The sequence below is a fragment of the Protopterus annectens genome, chromosome 7.part0 (assembly GCF_019279795.1).
Source record: "Protopterus annectens isolate FY-2018-M chromosome 7.part0, PAN1.0, whole genome shotgun sequence".
Taxonomy (NCBI): Eukaryota; Metazoa; Chordata; order Ceratodontiformes; family Protopteridae; genus Protopterus; species Protopterus annectens.
In genome coordinates, this window is record NC_056739.1 from 1,161,468,073 (window position 1) to 1,161,486,821 (window position 18,749).

The 18,749-nt window shown below is 45.1% G+C and overlaps 1 protein-coding gene across 3 annotated transcripts in view; it reads right to left on the bottom strand.

Moving 5' to 3' along the window:
- USP3 (ubiquitin specific peptidase 3) overlaps positions 1-18,749 on the bottom strand; it is a 1,626,170-nt gene that overhangs the window by 1,436,530 nt on the left and 170,891 nt on the right. For all 3 annotated transcript variants that reach the window (XM_044077747.1, XM_044077746.1, XM_044077748.1), the window contains one exon: positions 38-98. In XM_044077747.1, the coding sequence (XP_043933682.1) occupies positions 38-98 (61 nt within the window). The remainder of the gene's footprint in view (positions 1-37; positions 99-18,749) is intronic.

Genomic DNA, 18,749 nt, shown 5'->3' on the forward strand with positions numbered 1-18,749 from the left:
TGCTGTAAAGTCTAAGCAGTAAGATACCAGTACCAACCTTCCACAATGGACACCGAAACAAGTCAGGCAAAGCCATGGGCTCTTATTTGACCGACACACTGTGAAAATAAAAAAGAAACCATTTAGGATCAGAACACGGTCCTTAATCATCACAGATTCAATTTTTTAAGTGTAAACATGCACTGTTAATAAATCTCTTACATTTTAACCCTTGACCCAAGTCAAATCTGAAAATAGACAATACATATTACTCACCAAAGGCTGCATAACTAAAATAATCAAATTCTCCAAGACAGACACATTCTTGAAAGAAGGAATGTTACACTTTGCAGAATGTTGCACAGACAATAAGAGAGACCTTGTGGACAAAGCAGCTCGTACACGTTTACTGATGCTGGACCTGCATTACATGTACCCCATTTAAACCAGAACTACTGGGGTAAGTGACCATTATGACTGCAAAAGTTGCAGTGTAGTTTATGTTGCATGGTATGGGCTGCTATAACAAGCTTACATATGGGTAACAGCATGTGAAGGCGGTCACAGCAGATATATGAACATCTATAAGCAGCTTGCGATAAAAATATGAAGCATTGTACATGCTCATAGAACAGTATGAAGCAAACAGTTTATAGACCATTAGAAGCCTAGCCCATAAACCATACTGGAAGTTCCTTCCAGTCTAAAGGAGGGTGGTATAAGGTAGACTAGGGAAGAATTTGTGGTTGCTCATCCAATTATCTAGGTTTATCTTGACGGTAGAAAGGTTGTAACTTTGCTTGGTAAGTAGTTTATATTTGTGCCAAAGGTGGGGGACACACTAAAATTGGAATCTATCACATCATGTCTTATCTATCCATTGATGAAGGCTTAGATACTTTAACTGGGTATTTTAGGAAAATTTGCTTTGCAGCTGCATCTTTCATGGCTAAGAAAGGCTAGGCACAGATTACCATGGAGGAGTCTATAAGAGACTGGGTACAAAAAGTGCTGCCAGTTTGTCCAGATAACAGAATATTGAGGCTATTGATACAGCATGACCTATAGTGGTGTCAAAAAATGTGCGTTCTTTGTGACTGGCAAGGCATGGGCCGACAACAGAAGGGAAGATGACAAGAATATATGTTTAGTGAATTAAAGTGGCAATTACAATTAGATGCCACCTCTCCCCCTGATCAGAATGATCATTTGGGTACATCAAGCAGAGCTTTAAAGAGAAGAGAGACACTCTATCATCATTTTATACACACATGGTCACGGTTTACTTTTCAGTTTCACTACACTGCCAACTAATTACTGTTTAATTCTGGTTTTGTTCTTAATTAGGTTCAAGTATGAATTGGTATTTTGTGCAGTGTGACTGATTTGAAGTTGCTATAAAATCCTGTGTTTGTTTTGTTCTGAAGAAGCTTCTGTGGTATTACTAATGAGAAATTACAGCATTTAGCCTTCTAATTTTTCATGAAGAGTCCACATCTTCATCAGTGTTTGTGTGGATGCCTACTGATGTTATGATTTAGTCAACATACAACAACATTAGGAAACAAAATAAAGGATTAAAGCCTACTGTCTTTTTGAAATGAACTAGCACTTTTTAAACTTTCCCCCCAACTCGCCTGCCCTCATATTTGCTGATTGGCAGGGCTACTCCCTATTATTATCACCCTTTTATTTCATGTAACAGGACGACACTATAGCCAAGGAGAAGATGTCATACAGGCAGATATCAAAAGTGTTTTCCCTTAGTCCTATTATTTTTCCTGTACATGCCCATAACTGCCTAAAGCAAGAGCATGCAATGGCTGCCCCCACCCCACCCAGCCCCTCGCCCCCCATACACAACTGCTTCAGTCCCATGTGGAAACATAATACATAACTGGGATCAGGAATGCAGTATACACACCAGACATACACCCCAATCTTCCCCAAAAGAGAGGCAAGCATACAGTTAACCCCATCACTCTAGTCTCCAGTCCATCCTCCAGCCAGCTCATCCAATTCCTGGGTCACTACTTGACCTCAGGACATATGGGACACAGTCAGAGATTTATCCCTATTACCAACACAGCTAGTATCTTGTTCTCAACTTTTGAGGCAAATGTTTAAATTAAGAAATAAAGTACAGTTGTGTACACTTACCATAAATGTAGATGTTAGAGTGTATTCACTTTTCCAGTCATTACATTTGGGGTAATCTGCTTGCAGGTTGCCCTCAGTCGGCCTGATTAACAAAGTCTTGGATCCTGTGTCGGTTGCTGTCCCTTCTTCCATGATGTCGGGTATAAAACATGCAGCCGACGTCATTACCTCAGTTTTTCTTGCCCCAGATGTCAGGTGCCCCCCCATGGGGAGCAAATAAACATAAAAACACAAATGTATACCTCCAACAAAAAGCAAATACACTAAAAAGGCTTTTAAGCATAGTAAAGGAAAGTAGAGGTATAGCCAGAAGAAGTTAGGGGGCTGGAGGGAGGGTAACCAGGACTGCAACAGTGAATACACTCGAACATCTACATTTATGGTAAGTGTACACAACTGTACTATGTTCTTCGTGTTTCACTGTTGCAGTCATTACATTTGGGTAGATTCCCAAGGCTATGGTTGGGAGGAGGAGTTTATATAGCATTAGGGCCAGCAATAAGGCCCTGCAAGACCGCAGTGTCAAAGCCAGCTCTGGATTTAGAGAAAACTGGCAAATGATAATGCTTGGCGAAAGTATGAACAGAACTCCAAGTAGCAGCTTCTAGGATGTCCCTGGTCGGAACACCTCTGAGAAAGGCTGCAGAAGTAGATGCAGCCCTGGTGGAGTGAGATCTGATCCCCTGGGGGATAGCTTTTCCATGGTGCTTATAGCAGAAATGTATGCAATGGCTTATCCATTTAGAAATGGTTTGCTTTGAAATAGTCTTCCCCTCTGCCCCTGTAGCAAATGCTACCAGCGGTTGTTCCAATTTTCTTCAAGGTTTAGGCCTGTCCAAGTAGAATCTAAGTTGTCTGTGCACATCCAAGGAATGCAGAATCCGTTCCCCTTTGTTCTGTGGATTGGGAAAGAAGGTTGGCAAATGAATGGACTGATTAAGAACCACACTGGATACCACCTTGGGCATGAAGGAGGGATTGGTCCTGAGTGACACCCTGTCCGCATGAAAAATTATGAAAGGCTCCACCGCCATAAGAGCCTGTAATTCAGATATCCTTCTAGCTGAAGTGATTGCTAAAAGGAAAGCGGTTTTCCAAGAAAGAAATTTTAAGTCTGCAGTAGCTGCTGACTCGAAAGGAGGTAGAGTGAGTTTCTCCAATACAAAGTTAAGGTCCCAGGCAGGGGTTGGAGCTCAACTGGGTGGTCTCAAGTTTTTGGCCCCTCTGAGGTACTGCTTGAGCAGAGGATGAGAGAAGAGGGGAGGTTCTGTGTTATAATGAGCTGAAATGGCCGAGACGTAGATTTTAAATGGAAGAAAAGGACAGACCCTTGTGAAGCATCTCAGTTAAGTATTGCAAAATCTGAGGTAAACTGGGCGCTGCTGTGCTCATCCCTTGAGACTGGTTCCAGGCACAGAATCTTTTCCATTTTTCAGCACAATATTTTCTAGTACTCTGTCTCCTTGCCTCTAAGATGACATCCATCACAAATTTGGTGAGGGATGACAAAGGTGAATTTACGTGATTAGCCAGGCTGCAAGGTTCAATGTTGGAAGCTGAGGGTACAGAATTTGGTTCTCCTGCTGAGACAGCAGGGAAGGTGTCTGAAGCAGGTGCCATGGAGATAACTGACACACTGCGCAGGAGGGAGTACCAGTGTTGGCGCGGCCAGTCTGGAACAATCAAGATCATCCTTGGTTTGCCGTTTGACTTTTAGTAGAACTTTGGAGAGCAGAGGCAGTGGGGGGGGAGGCATAGACTGACAGTTTTTTCCAGCTGAAGGACAGAGCGATCCACTTTCCAGGCTTGTTTGCAGGGAATCTTTGTGCAAAACATGTCCAACTGGTAGTTCTGGGGGGAGGCAAATAGATCTATGTCTGGGTTCCCCCATTCGGCTGTCAACATGATGAAAATCCTTGGTTCCAATTTCCACTCATGTGGGTCCATGAGGTTTCTGCTTAGTCCGTCTGCTAGTGTATTCAATTTTGTGGCAGAAATTGAGCTTGTAGGAGCACTTGGTAGCTCAAGGCTGTGTTCCACAAGGCCATGGCTAGTCTGCAGAGGGGGTAGGAATATGTACCCCCCTGCTTGTTTATATACCACATAACTGTGGTGTTGTCCGTCTTTACCATTAGTTGTCCTGGAAGATTGTAGTCCTTGAAGGCTGTCAGAGCATTCTGTACAGCTAACATTTCTTTTTGATTGATATATAGGTGCATTTGACTTGGGTTCCATTTGCCCTGAATGCACTTCCCTGCCAGTTGAGCCCCCCATGCACAGTCTGATGCATCTGTAGTTAGGGTTAGGGTGGAAGGGGGTAGTGTGAAGGGTAGACCCTTGTTTTGGTGGCAGCCCTCTGCCCACCAGAGGAACTCCAGGCGTAGGCAAGGTATGATAGGACTCTGTTTCCAGGCTGTGAGAATGTTGACTCTATAGACTTTTTAGATACCACTGTAGTTTCCTCATATGCAGTCTTGCATATGGAATTAGAAGAATGTAGGAGGCCATGAACCACAAGGCTTGCAGTATTTGTCTTGCAGATAGCAGGGTTTTTGTGGCCATTTGTTTGAAATAGGTTATCAAATGAATTTGCTTTTCTGGCATGAGGTAAGCCATCTGGGCAGTTGTATTCAAGCTTGCTCCCAGGAATGTAATTTGTTGACAAGGTACCAGTTGTGATTTCTTTTCATTTATGGTATACCCCAGACAAGTCAGAACCCTTTTTACAAACGCCATATGATTCAAAAGTATGCCCTGGATTTCTGCCTGAATTAGACAATCGTCCAGGTATGGGTATGTTTGAATACTTCTTTGTCTGCAAAATGCAATAACTGGAGCCAGGCACTTTGTGAACACCCTGGGTGCAGTAGACAAGCCAAAGGGCAGTGCAGAGAACTGATAATGCGTGTAGCCTGCTTTGAAGCATAGGTATCTTCTGCAAGATTCCCTGATTGGGATGTGCAGGTATGCTTTCTTTAAATCTAGTGTTACCAACAAGGCATCTTTGCCTAGCATAGGAAGTAATTGGTGAAGAGTCAGCATCTCGAATTTTGGAATCTCCAGAAAGGTGTTTAGGAGTAGACAGGTCCAAGATTGGACGCCATGATTGGTCTTTTCTGGGTACCAGAAAAGGTCTGGAGTAGAAACCTTGTCCCTTTTCATCTTCTGGTACCAGTTGAACAGCCCCATGCTTAAGAGGAAAGTACTTGTTTTTGACCTCTGGCCACTGATTTGGGGGCAGATCTGGCCACCCATTTGGTGTTGGCAACGTGTGGAAATGAAATCTGTATCCCTGGGACACTATATTTAAAACCCATTTGTCCTGGGTTATGAGTTCCCAGTTCTTTGCATGAAGAGTAATCTTTTCCCCCAAAGAGGCGGTCAAAAGGTAAGTGCTTGGGAATTTTAAAAGGAAGTCATTGAGACGGTTTACCATAGGGGGTGTCTTGTTATTTCCAGATTTGGAAGTGGAGGCCCCCCACTGCTTAGTTCTGAGAGTCCCCTGGGACTGAAACCTGGGGTTTTTGCTGTGTCTGGGTTTGGCTTGAGAGGACCTGGAAGGGACTGGAAAGGACCAATTCTTAGTAGGCCAGTGCCTACTAAATCTTGGAGGTTGCACTTGTAAAAAAATCTTTAACCGTTTGCAAAGATTTAGCTTCATCTTCCATCTTTAAGAACTTCTTCAGCCTTGTTGCCAAACAGGCGGTCCTGATTTAAGGGAGCATCCAACAATTTAGCTTTAATATGATCAGGCAAAGATTGCTCCTTAAGCCAAGCATGCCTTCTAAGCACAGACTCAGTAACAGCAGCCCTGCAAGAGGCCTCTAAAGAATTAAAACCACATTGCAAAGTATGTTTTCCAACTTGTTCAGCAGAATGCATTAAGTCCTGTAAATCTTTATTTTCCACACAGTCAGGAATCAACATAATTTTCTGTTTAAGCAGTCCAATAATATGTTGCTGATATTTTAACATATGAAAACATATGAAATTGGCAGTTTAAAGCTCTGATTGCCAAGGTTGCAGAAGTATAAACCTTTTTACCCCATCTATCCAGCTCCCTGGATCTCGGATCTCGATCAGAAGGGGTATGATTTTTAGCAGTAGAAACTTTAATGCCCTTGGGCCCCTGAGAAATAGTCTCTGGATCTGCAATAGGATTTTTCAAAAGGAACTTGTGGGACTCAGGAACCCTGTAGTATCTGTCAAGTTTACTAGGAGCAGGAGGCAGGGAATCTGGGGCCAAACTGGATTCCGAGAACACATCAACAATGTCCAGTACAGGAGGTATAGCCAAAGGTCTATGCTGAGGTAGGAGGAGGAAATCCCTAAGCCTCTTTTGTGAATCAGAAAATTCCTGGCTTTCCCAGTAGAAATGCTCCCTTAAAGTATGTAAAGTTTCCCCAAAAGAAAAATCCTCAGGAGGGGAAGCAGAGGGAATAGAATCCTCTGCATCAGAATCCTCATAAGTCGGTATGGACAAATCCAGGTCATCAGAAGAGTCAGAAGAAACAGAATCCTGATCAGAAGATTCATAATCAAGCCCAGCCCTAGGCCTCCTTGGGGGGGGGGGGGTTGACTACCCCTGACTAGAGTTATTAGATCTTCAGCCATTTTTATCATTTGTTTTTAGGCATAGGGGCCTGGGCATTGGTTTTTTAGACATGGATAGAGATTTAGGCCTTAGTAATGAAGGAGGTGTTGATTTAATATGCAAGTCTGCAGGCCTGAATGCACCCTCAGAAGCCGGTGCCTGCACAGTGGCTCTGGACCCATCCAAGGTTGAGACAGCCGCTGGTTCCATAATTGAAGTATCTCGCAGCATACCGCACTACAAATGGGTCTCAGTAGAGGCCTGCGAATCAGAAATAGTGGGCATCAGGGGCTGCGAAAGTGCTTGAGTACCGGCGATCGGGCGACTGGCTTAGGAGAAGCATCGTCGGCAGTTTTGGACCTTGGCGGCCTGTCTCTGTATTTATCTTTGCATTTTTTTGGAATCCCCATAGTCAGATGGCTAACAGACAACATTTCTGGATAATTAAACAGAGAACCGAAATATTTAGAAGCAAAAATATACAGACGACGGATAGTGCGCTGATTAAATAAACCGACAGCAAGGTACGTCGTGGTCAGGGCCTTCGGCAAGGAATACAGTACGAATGCAAATCTTTATGAGGTATTTGCTTTCCACAAGTAATGCAATTATTAACTTTTACTGACATTGGTAAGGTGCAAGAAAAAGTTTCCCCAACAGGGTACTTAGCTTTAAGTTGAAGACTTAGGTTCTGAAACTCGAAAACAAAAATTTCAGGAGTCGGCCAACCAGCACTTGCGGACAGCTTCTGCTTCGGGCACCACACGGCAAGAAAGACTGAGGTAATGACATTGGCTACATGTTTTATACCTCTGACGACCTGACGTCATGGAAGAAGGGACAGCAACCGACGCAGGACCAAAGACTTTGTTAATCAGGCCGACTGAGGGCAACCTGCAAGCAGATTACCGCAAATGTAATGATTGCAACAGTGAAACACGAAGAACATCCTGTGTATGTGTTACACAGGACTACACAAAAATGTGTACAAGTATATATCTGTATATACACGTACAAATACATAGCTGTAAAACCTACATGTAAAATTACTTCATTAAAAAGCAAACACTCATAAGCAAACAGAAAAAAGAATCATCTACAAAGATCAAATCACAAAACGATGAAAAAAAAAAGAAAGTTATGTCTTACCATAACATTGCATATGTGATGTCAATCTTCAGTAATCCTTGACTGTGGGCTTGGTTCCGAGCCTCGGAACCGACTCTGCAGTTTATTTCAACTCATGCCTATCAAACTCTCAAGCCAGGCTTTTATTCATAATGCTCCTCTCAAAATTACCTCTGATCGTGTTTGCCTAAATTACTGGCAGACAAATAGCATATAAGAAGAGACAGGGTATGTGTTCGTAACAAGAAGCCACTCATGTAAGAATTCGATCCACTAAGAGTCTCAGGCTGGGGGATGGAGGGAGGGGATATCAAGGATTAGTGAACACAGATAGAACATAATGGTAAGATATAACTTCTTTATCTGATGTCAGTTTTCAAGCAATCCTTGACTGTGGGACAGAGTTCCCAGCTACCTAAATCTTGGGAGGTCTCACGGAAGAGTATTCCCTAGCATCATCGAAGCGAATGATGCCTGTCTCCTGGGGACTTGATCCAGTTTGTAATGCATAATAAAGGTATGAGTAGAAGCCCAAGTAGCTGCTGCACATATGTCATCTGGTGTGAAAAACTACAGAAATTGCCACCACTCTAGTTGAATGGGCTTTGACAGGGCGTGAAGAATGGAGCCCATTCAAATGACAAATGTAACACAATCTCCAAGCCATTTCACCAAGTTAACCTTTGAAACTTGATTGCCTAAAGAAAGGGAAGAAAACGAAACAATTGATCAGATTTTTGGAAGCCTTTTGTTCTGTGAAGATAAAAACATAACTGTCTCTGAATGTCTAATAAACAAAGGGAGTACTCTGCTTTGTTGGAAAAATTAGGGAAAAAGACTGGTAGTTGAAGTGTCTGATTGATATTGGATTCTGAGATTACTTTTGGTAAAAAGGATGGATTAGTCCTAAGGGAAACCCTGTCCTTGTGAAATATATAGGGTGGTTTGGAGGACAGAGCCTGAAGTTCAGACACTCTTCTTGCAGATGTGACAGCCACTAAAAATAAAGTTTTCCAAGTCAGAAACTTTAAGTCGCAAGTAGCTGACGGTTTAAAGTGAGACACAGTAAGAGACTGGAGAAAAACAAGTTATGTACCTACCATAATGTTCCATGTTAGTTGTCTTCTTCTCATCTTCTTTCTTGCTGGTTGGGTTTGGAGCCGATCCTCTGCTCCGACTCGGCCATCTTCAAAAGCATGAGACCACCCCATATCCCATGATGCCTGGCGCTAGATGCCCAGATCTCATTTGGGAGGTCTAACTGCAGACATAATAAGGAAAGGATCCTATCCTGGAATATATAAAACCTCCAGAGAGGCTACTAAACAGAAAAGAATAGCCAGAAGACTCAGCCAGTGAAAAACCATAAGGAACTCTTCTCGGTCTACAAAGATAGGGGGATGGAGGGTGGGACGCAAGAAAGAAGGCGAGAAGACAACTAACATGGAACGTTATGGTAGGTACATAACTTCTTTATGTTAAGTTGTCTATCTCGCCTTTATTCTTGCTGGTTGGGACAGCGTCCCTAGCACCTAAAATCTTGGGTGGCTCATCGGAACAAACTCTTCAGAACAGTGGAACCAAAATCTGCTCTGTTTCTGGAAACCACATCCAACTTATAATGCAAAATAAAAGTATGTGGGTTGGCCCACGTAGCCGCAGCACAAATAGATTCCATGGGCAACCTAGCCTGAAAGGCCACAGAAGTGGCTAAAGCTCTGGTGGAGTGACTTTTTGGTTCAACAGGTAATTCTTTATTCCTCAGTTGATAGATAAATGTGATGATAGAAGTCAACCACCTGGACAAGGTTACTTTTGAGACTGGAAGACCTTGTTTACCCTCAGCATAAGAAAGGAAAAGTTGGTCCGATTTCCTGATCTGTTTAGTTCTATGCAAATAAAAGCTCAGTTGCCTGTGAACATCTAACTGATGCAATTTATATTCCGCCCTGTTGTAGTGGTTGGGAAAAAACACAGGAAGGTCTATGGACTGATTCAAATTATTTTCTGAAGAGACCTTAGGAAGGAAGGAAGGCTTAGTCCTGAGAGCAACCCTATCATTGTGGAACACTAGGTACAGAGGACGGGTACAAAGAGCCTGGAGTTCCGAAACTCTTCTGGCTGAAGTAATGGCTACCAGAAAGAGAGTTTTCCAAGATAAAAACTTCAAGGAACAAGATGCTGCAGGTTCGAAGGGAGGCAATATTAGAGAAGCTAACATCAAATTTAGATCCCACGGAGGTGGAGGATCTCTCACTGGAGGCCTGAGCAGAGTGGTCCCTTTGAGAAAGGCTCTACATAGCTTATGCGACATGATATTATTTCCCGACAGGTCAAAGTGACAATTTGAAATTGCAGCTAACTGAACTCTAATTGTAGCTGAAGCGGACCCAGAATGAAAGAGTTCCGCAAGAAATTCCAAAATGTGGTGTATAGGGGCTGAAAAGGGATCGATACTCTTAGTCTCTGCCCAGGAAGAAAAATGTTTCCACTTACTAGCGTAAGTTTTTCTAGTGGTAGACTTGTGCGATGATGAAATAATTTCGCACACAGAGGGGGAGATATCTGGAAGCCTGGCTAAGGTTGTAAGTGGCGCAACCAAGCAGTGAGCTGGAGAGATTGCAGGGATTGGTGCAGCCCGCTCGATTGATGGATCAGGTCTGGAACTAGGTCGAGAGTCCAAGGCTGCTTGAGAAGAAGATGATGCAGGAACGGGAACCATATTAGTCGAGGCCAGTAAGGAGCAATGAGGATCATTTTGCAGTCCAAAACGGTAGGTTTCTGTATCAGTTTCGGAATGAGAGGGAATGCATAAAGAAGTTCCTGAGGCCAAACGTGGACTAGAGCGTCTCTGGGGGAATGTCCGGGAAGTGGAAGAAGAGAGAAGAAATTGTTGCACTTGCTGTTGAAGGGGGTGGCAAAAAGGTCGCAGCAAGGCTGGCCCCATTTGTGGAATATTTGGTCCGCAACTACTTGATTCAGAGACCACTCGTGAGGCATGAGAATTGCTCTGCTCAGCCTGTCTGCTATGACGTTGGACTTCCCAGGGATGTGCGTTGCGATCAGAAACCGTTGGGAAGAGATCGCCCACTGCCAGAGTCCGAGTGCTTCTCGACATAGGGGGTAGGACTTGGTTACACCCTGCTTGTTGATGTACCACACTACTGACATATTGTCTGTTTGAATTGCAATGGTCCCGAAAGGAAGAGAATGCTAAAGAGCTGGCAACGCTAAAAGCTCGGCCCTCATCTCCAAGACATTTATATGCAGGTGGTAATCGTGAGGTTGCCAGGTGCCTTGGACTGTCCTGCCCTGATAATGCCCCACCTGATCAGGGAAGCATCTGTGGTAACCGTAGCAACTGGGGGGGGGGGGGAGTACAAATGGTCTGCCTAGGGGCACTGATGTGGAGACCATCCACCATGCAAGGTGCTTTTTGCATGTTTCCGTGATCATAATCGTGTGAAACATGGGAAGCTGCTGGAAGGACCATTGGATGAAAAGCAGCCACTATAGAATCCTCATGTGAAAATGAGCTAGAGGAACAAGTATGATCGCTGCTGCCACGAGACCCAGAGTTTGGAGGACGAACCTGGCTTGAATTCTTTTGCATGCTAATAAGACCTGTACATGTTGACGAATCACTAATACCCTGTCTGGTGGAAGGCTAGCTGACATGTCTCTTGTATTTAAATTTGCACCTATAAAGGTGATAGACTAATAGGACGACAATGCAGACTTTTTGAAATTTATTGAGATACCTAGTCTGGAGCAAGTCTCGATAGTGTAGTCTCTGGCTCGCAGAAGGTGATGCCTGGTGGTAGCAGTAAGGAGCCAGTCATCTAGATATGGAAACACCTGGAATCCTTGTAGTCTCAGGTGAGCGGTAACTACTGCCATGCATTTGGTGAACACCCTGGGGGCTGTGGTGAGACCAAAGGGCAGAGCTCTGAACTGGTAATGGCCGGCTCCCAGCCGGAAGCGAAGGAATCTTCTGGAGCGTCTGTCCATTTTGACGTGGTAGCACAGGTCCATATGACTTGGTCAACACTCATTTGGTCGACAGTTCATTTGGTCGACAGGCAGATTTGCCCCCTTCCCCAATGTTGTGCAACCCTGGAGTTGATATATATAGTTAGGGGGGGGTGTGGGGGGCACAGCCCCCCACATTGGGGGGTGTGGGGGGTGAAGCCCCCCACCTAAAATGCCTGTCGACCAAATGAACTGTCGACCAAATGAGTGTCAATCAAATGAACTGTCGACCAAGTCATATGGACCCGGTAGCACGCATCCTGAAGATCTATAGAGCACATCCAATTGTCCTGACCCAGAAAGGGCATAATGGACTGTAGCGTGACCATCTGAAACTTCGTTCTTTGTACAGATCTGTTCAGTCTGCTGAGATCCAAAATGGGTTTCCAGTCCCGTCTTTTTTGGTACCAAAAAGAACCTTGAGTAAATTCCGGATCCTTGCTGGTTTGCTGGGACTTGCTGGATGGCCCTTTTTTTTTTTTTTTTTTAAGCAGTTCTGAAATTTCTTGTACTGCTTGATCCCTTAGATTGGGTGTGGAACATCTGGAAGGGACTTTTTAACACTACGGGAGTGCGAACAAAGGGTATTCTGTAGCCTCCGGATATAACCGACTGTATCCATTTGTCTTGTGTTATGTCTTGCCAGGCTCTTGGGTATAGTGATAATCTTCCCCCGACTGCCTCCAGGGGTGGGCAGTCGGGCAACCCTTCAGGGATGCTGGAAGGGCTCGTCAGAGAAGGATTCTCTGCTGCCATAGTTTTGCGGACCCAGTCTGCCACGAGGGCGGCGTCTATTATTGTTCCCTCCTCTGCCCCTGGATGGGAACTCACCACGTGTGTCTGGTAATTCTCCCTGGGATTTCCGGAACCACATTTTCCCACTCTTCTGACCCTTGGGATATGGTCTGGAAGGAGTGGAAAAACGGACTCCCATGGCAGAGAGAGTCTTGCCTTCCTGCTCACACCTGGTAAGGGTGTCCTTCACCTGTGATCCAAAAAGAGAGGAACCATCAAAAGGGGTGTTAGTGAAAGATGCTCTGAAAGGTTCCGCAAAGTTACATAGCCACATCCAGGCGTGTCTCCTTAGAGCAACACCTGTGCCCGCGGCTCTACTCACACCATCGGCTGCATAAGAAATGAGCCTCATGGTGGAGTTCACTAATGAATTAAGAGTCGCCAGCTGGGAGGCTGCCTTAGCCCGGGCCCCCTCAGCTGATGGATCTTGGCCAAGCTCTTTAAGGAGATCCCTTTGAAGGTGGGTAAAGTGGCACAAATAATTCAGAGACCTCATAGAAGAAGTCGCTGAAGAGAACATCCGCTTCCCATATCTATCCATTGTCCTGGACTCCTTGTTAGGGGGATGGACAGATGAAGAGGTTTCAGCCAACTCCTTCTTTGTGGCCGCCGCTACCACCATGGCATCAACAGAGACACCTTTGGTCAAAAACTGTTTATCCTGTGGGGCAGTTATGAATTTAGCGGGTCTTCTGGGGGTCTGTTCCACTGTGTCTGGAGGAGACCACGCCTTCAGTGCCACCACAGACATCAGTGGGTCGAAAGGCGGAGACACCCAGGTGGTGGAAGGTCGGGATCCAAACGCATCCAGGAATACAGACTCATCCTCGGAGGGGTTTAGGGTAGTCCAGTTCCCCCTCTGCCCAAGCACTTCAAGGATGTCTGCGAAGGAAACATCTTCAGAGGGGGATCTCGGGGACCCTTCCAAATCCTCTAAGGTGGTATCTGATGTGACAGACTCAGGGGAGTCAACATGCTTCCTCTTGCATTTCCTCTTACGAGGTGGCTCCTCTGAATGATCAGGGGAGGCCTCAGCAGAGGAAGATTCACCCAAGGAGATGCCCTGGAGCATTGGTTCCCCACGCTTGGGGTCTGGAGGAGGGGCAGAGGCAGACGCAGGCACCATAGTGGGAGGAGCCGATGGGGATGATCGTGGGGCGGACTCAGGGGCCAGCACACTCATCATGACCTCGAAGGCGTCCCTGCTCAGATGCCGAGAAGGCTCCGGTTCCAAAGAGACTGGAATCCCTCTCTGCACCGAGGGGGACGGCTCCGAAGCCGATGTAGGAGCCGAGCTCACCTACGCCGAAGCTCCGAGGGGGAGAACGGGGTCGGGCAAGGGTCTGATTCCAATCGCCCCCTCAGAGCCGACGAGGGAGTCTCGGCGCCCAGATCCTTCCAAGGACGGTACCAAGGAAGTGATCGGAGCCGACAACGGAACCGAAGGAGAAGGTATCGGTGCAGACGGTTCCACGACTTGAACCCCAACGAACTCCAGCTCCGAGCTCAAGGAAGGAGTCGGAGGAGGAATAACTGCAAACATGGAGGGAGCCGACACCTGATGAGGGGGGCTAGATAACATATTTGCTAGGGCCTGCGATTTTAACAGCCTACTGACCACTCTCTCCACGTCATGATATGATAGTCTTGAGGACCGAGAAGAGTGGGACTGATGACTGTGCTCTGATTGGAGCAGAGGAGACCTCGGAGCTGAGCGTATAGACTCCAGGGAGGGAGACCTAGATCTCTTTCGACTCCCCGACGGCTCAGAAGGTAGAGTTGGAACCGACTGGGAGACTGGTAAATCGGTTCTGGCCGGAACCAAGGCTGAAGGAACAGCTTCACCTATCAACGGCTCCGAACTGGCAGCCAAAAATTTAGGTGACTTAGAGGTCTTCACGGGCTGAGCCTTAGCCGGTGAATCCTGCTTAAGTAAACCCCGTAGGATTAACTTATTTTTACGCTCCTGCAGGACTCTTGGGCTGAAGGCATGGCAAACCGAACAAGAGTCCTGCAGGTGCACGACGCCCTGACAATAGACACAAGAAGTGTGACCATCTGTCAGAGACATCTTCTGACAGCATGAGTCACACTTCTTGAATCTGGACACCCCTGAAAAAGAAATTAAAAACCAAGGACAATACACCAAAAAACTACGATACAACAACTACCACTAAAGTTGACGCACCCAAAAAAAACACAGTCAAGATACTCACAATATTATAATTACAAGTTAAAACTAACTAGGTAAAAGCTAACAAGAGAAAAGGAAAAGGGTTAGCCTCTAATTTAAATGGCTACCTATGAGAAGAAGTGAAGGGGGGGCGGGACTCAACTAAAACGAGTTTTCTGAAGGGATAGGATAGGGGAAGGTTCAAGAAAGAATTATAGATACATATATATATATATATATATATATATATATATATACATATATATATATATATACATATATATATATATACATACATATATATATATATATATATATATACATATATATATATACATACATATATATATATATATATATATATATACATACATATATATATATATATACACATATATATACATATATATATATATACATATATATATATATATATATATATATATATATATATATATAGAAAGGTTAACTACTATAAATAATCTACGCTAACAAGTCTAATAATTTTTATCAAAACGGATAATATAATGAAAAAATACGACCTGAGCCAGTAAGACAACCTCGCAGCAGAAGCAGCAAACGAGATCTGGGTATCTAGCGCCAGGCATCATGGGATATGGGGTGGCCTTGAGCCAGTATGCAGCTCTCGAGCTTTTGAAGATGGCAGAGTTGGAGCCGAGGATCAGCTCCGGACCCAACAAGCAAGAAGGAAGGCGAGATAGACAACTTAACATTAGTGTTAGATCCCAAGGAGGAATGGGTTCTTTAAATGGGGGTCAACATTGTAAAGCCTTTTTAAAGGGAGTCCTAAAGTGTATGTGACATAAGGGATGACCCATCAAACCCTATATGGAAGTTTGAGACTGCTGCTAGATGAACCTTTATTGTTGATGTAGATGAACCAGATTGATACAGGTTAGCTAGAAAATCCAAGACTTTATGAACAGGAGTCATAAGGATAAAGTTAATTCATAAGGGCCAAATTTGCAAATTTTTCCCATTTACTTTGACGCAGTTTCCTAGGTGAAGGTCTGTGATGGGCTACAATGACTTGACATGGAGGAAGGGGATGCATGCCTGGCAATCATAGGAATTAGAGAAGCCATGCTGTGAGCCTGACATGAGGGAGTTTCGGAGGAACCATGCCCTCCAGATGGGACAGCATGCCTGGAGCTGGGTCCAGTATCCATGGTTCCCGAAGAAGATGAGGCCAAAGGAAAGGAAACCAAACATGTCGAGGCCAGAAGGGGGCAATGAGGATTGAGTTCTCTGACCTCTTAGCTTTCTTTAGAAACTGGGATATCAAGGGAGTTGGGGAAAAGCACATAGGAGAATGGGGGGCCAATTGTGGAGAAGAGCGCCTCTGGGTGACTCCCCTGGAAGGGGGATTAGGCCAACGTAATTGCTGCACTTGCTTTTTAGGGGGGGGATGCAAAAATATCGCAGCAAGGTTGGCCCCAGTGACGAAAAAAATCTCTCACCACAGGATTGAGAGACCACTCGTGAGGCATGAGAATGCTTCTTCTCACTTTGTCCGCTATCACATTGAAGCTCCCTGGAATGTGCATTGCTGTGAGAAAGCGGTTGGAAGAAATCGCCATTTGCCAAACTCCGAGTGCTTCTAAACACAATGGGTAAGATTTGGTTCCCCCTTGCTTGTTAATATAACAAACTAATGACGTGTTGTCCATTTGAATTGCTACTGTTCCCAGCGGAAGGGCATCCTGGAATGCTTGCAACACTAACAGCACTGCCCTCATCTCTAGAACACTGATGTGCAATTTGGCCTCTAGTTGGGACCACATGCATTGGACTGTCCTTCCCAGATAATGCCCCCCCCAATCTGGGTAACATCCATGGTCACTATGGTTTGGGATTGTGGAAAAATGAATGGTTGCCCCAAGAGAATCTGGTCAGAATGCAGCAACCACAAAAGATACTTTTTGCAGTGATTGGTAATCATAATTAAGTAAACCATTGCTTGATGTATCAGAGCCACTGAGGGGCAAGTAATCATTCTAAGATTCGCATGTCATATCTTGCTAAGGGAACAAGAGTGGTTTGAGGCTGCCATCGAGCCTAATGCTTGCAGGACTAATCTGACTGAAACTGCTCTGTTTTGGATAATTTGTCTGACCTAGGATCTGATCCTTTGTAGTCTCTAGTGGAAGCAAAGCAATTCCTGTAACGGTGTCTAAGCGGGATCTGATGAACTCTAATTGTTGAGAAGGTTGTAGATTTGACTTTTCGAAATTTATTGTGATGCCTAGAGATGCACAGTGTAATCATTTGCCTGCTCTGATGCCTGGCAGTAGCGGTAAGGAGCCAGATGTTGAGGTATGGAAAAACTCAAATTCCTTGCAGTCTGAGATGAGCTGCAACCACGGTCATGCATTTGGTGAACACTCTGGGGGCTGAGGTGAGTCCAAAGAACTCTGAATTGGAAATTACTGTCTCCCAGCCGGAAGCACAGGACTCTCCTGGAGCGTTTGTCCATTTTCTATGTGGTAATACGAGTCTTGGAGGTGTACAGTGCACATCCAATTGCCTTTCTCAAAGAATGGAAGTATGGACTGTACCAAGACCATCCGGAATTTGGTTTGCTGAACTGGCTGAGATCCAAGATGGGTCTCGGTCCTATTTTTTGGGGCACTAAAAAGAACCTTGAGTAAAATCCGAATCCTATTTGGTCTGGTGGGACTTTTTAGAGGACTCATTTGTTGAGCAGTCTTTGAATTTCTACGACTGCTGCTTCCCTGTGACTGGGTGGAATATCTGGGAGTCTTTTCTGGGCGTTTGGAAGTAAAGACAGTGGGACTTTGTAACCTGTGGATATTATTCCCTGCACCCATTTGTCCACAGTTATTACTTGCCAGGTGAGCTGGTGCAGAGAAAGTCATCCCCCCAACTGAGGAGGGCAATCGGGCCTCCGTTCAGGGGTGTTGGTAGGAAGTCCCAGAGAGAGAATCTTTGGACCCCTGGTCCCCCGGGCCACTTCTCCCTCTGGGGTGGCATGTCCCATTACTTCCCCCTCTGCTCTGGGGGAAGTCTTTGCCAAGCAAATCCTGGATAGGCCCTTGGGATTTTTTAAACCGTAGTCTTCCACTTCTCTGATTCCTAGAGTAAGGCCTCTGAGGAGTGGAGAAATGTATTCCTACGGCAGAAAGAGTCTTTCCATCTTTTTCACATCTGGCAAGTATGTCTTTAACTTTGGGAATAAATAGGGATGATCCATCAAATGAAGTATTGACGAATGACACTTAAATGGCTCCGCAAAATCACACAAGCGCATCCAGGAATGCCTTCTAATGGCTTTGCCTGAACCCGCCTCTTCAGCTGTATGGGCAATCAAGCCTCATGGACGAGTTAGAAATCGCTTCAAGGTTGCTAGCTGTGAGGTAACGTTGTCCCATGTCCCTTCAGTTACTATTCCTGACAAGGTATCTGAGAGCTCTTTGATCAAATCCCTCTGCAGCCTCATGAAATGTGCCAGGTAATCTAGGGACTTGACAGCAAAGGTTGCTGAAACGTAAACGCGCTTCCCAAACCTAGCCATAGTCCTAGACTCCTTGTTAGGAAGATGGATAGTCGGACTTTCTTCAGCAAGTTCCATCTCAGTGGCTGCCGCTATCACCATGACATCCATGGGTATGCCTTTAGACCAGCGTTGCTCGTCCATACGCACCGACAGGATCCAGTCAGGTCTCTTGGGGATCGGTTCAATGGAGTTAGACACCTTTCCATGCCTGCTGAGCAATCAGTTTAATGAGACCATCAGCAGGAGGAGAGATCCAAGTAGTAGAGAGTTGGGCAAGAAAAGCCTCCAGGTATACCGACTCCTCAGAAGGATGGAGAGAAGACCAGCCTCCCCTATGTTTTAGGATTTCC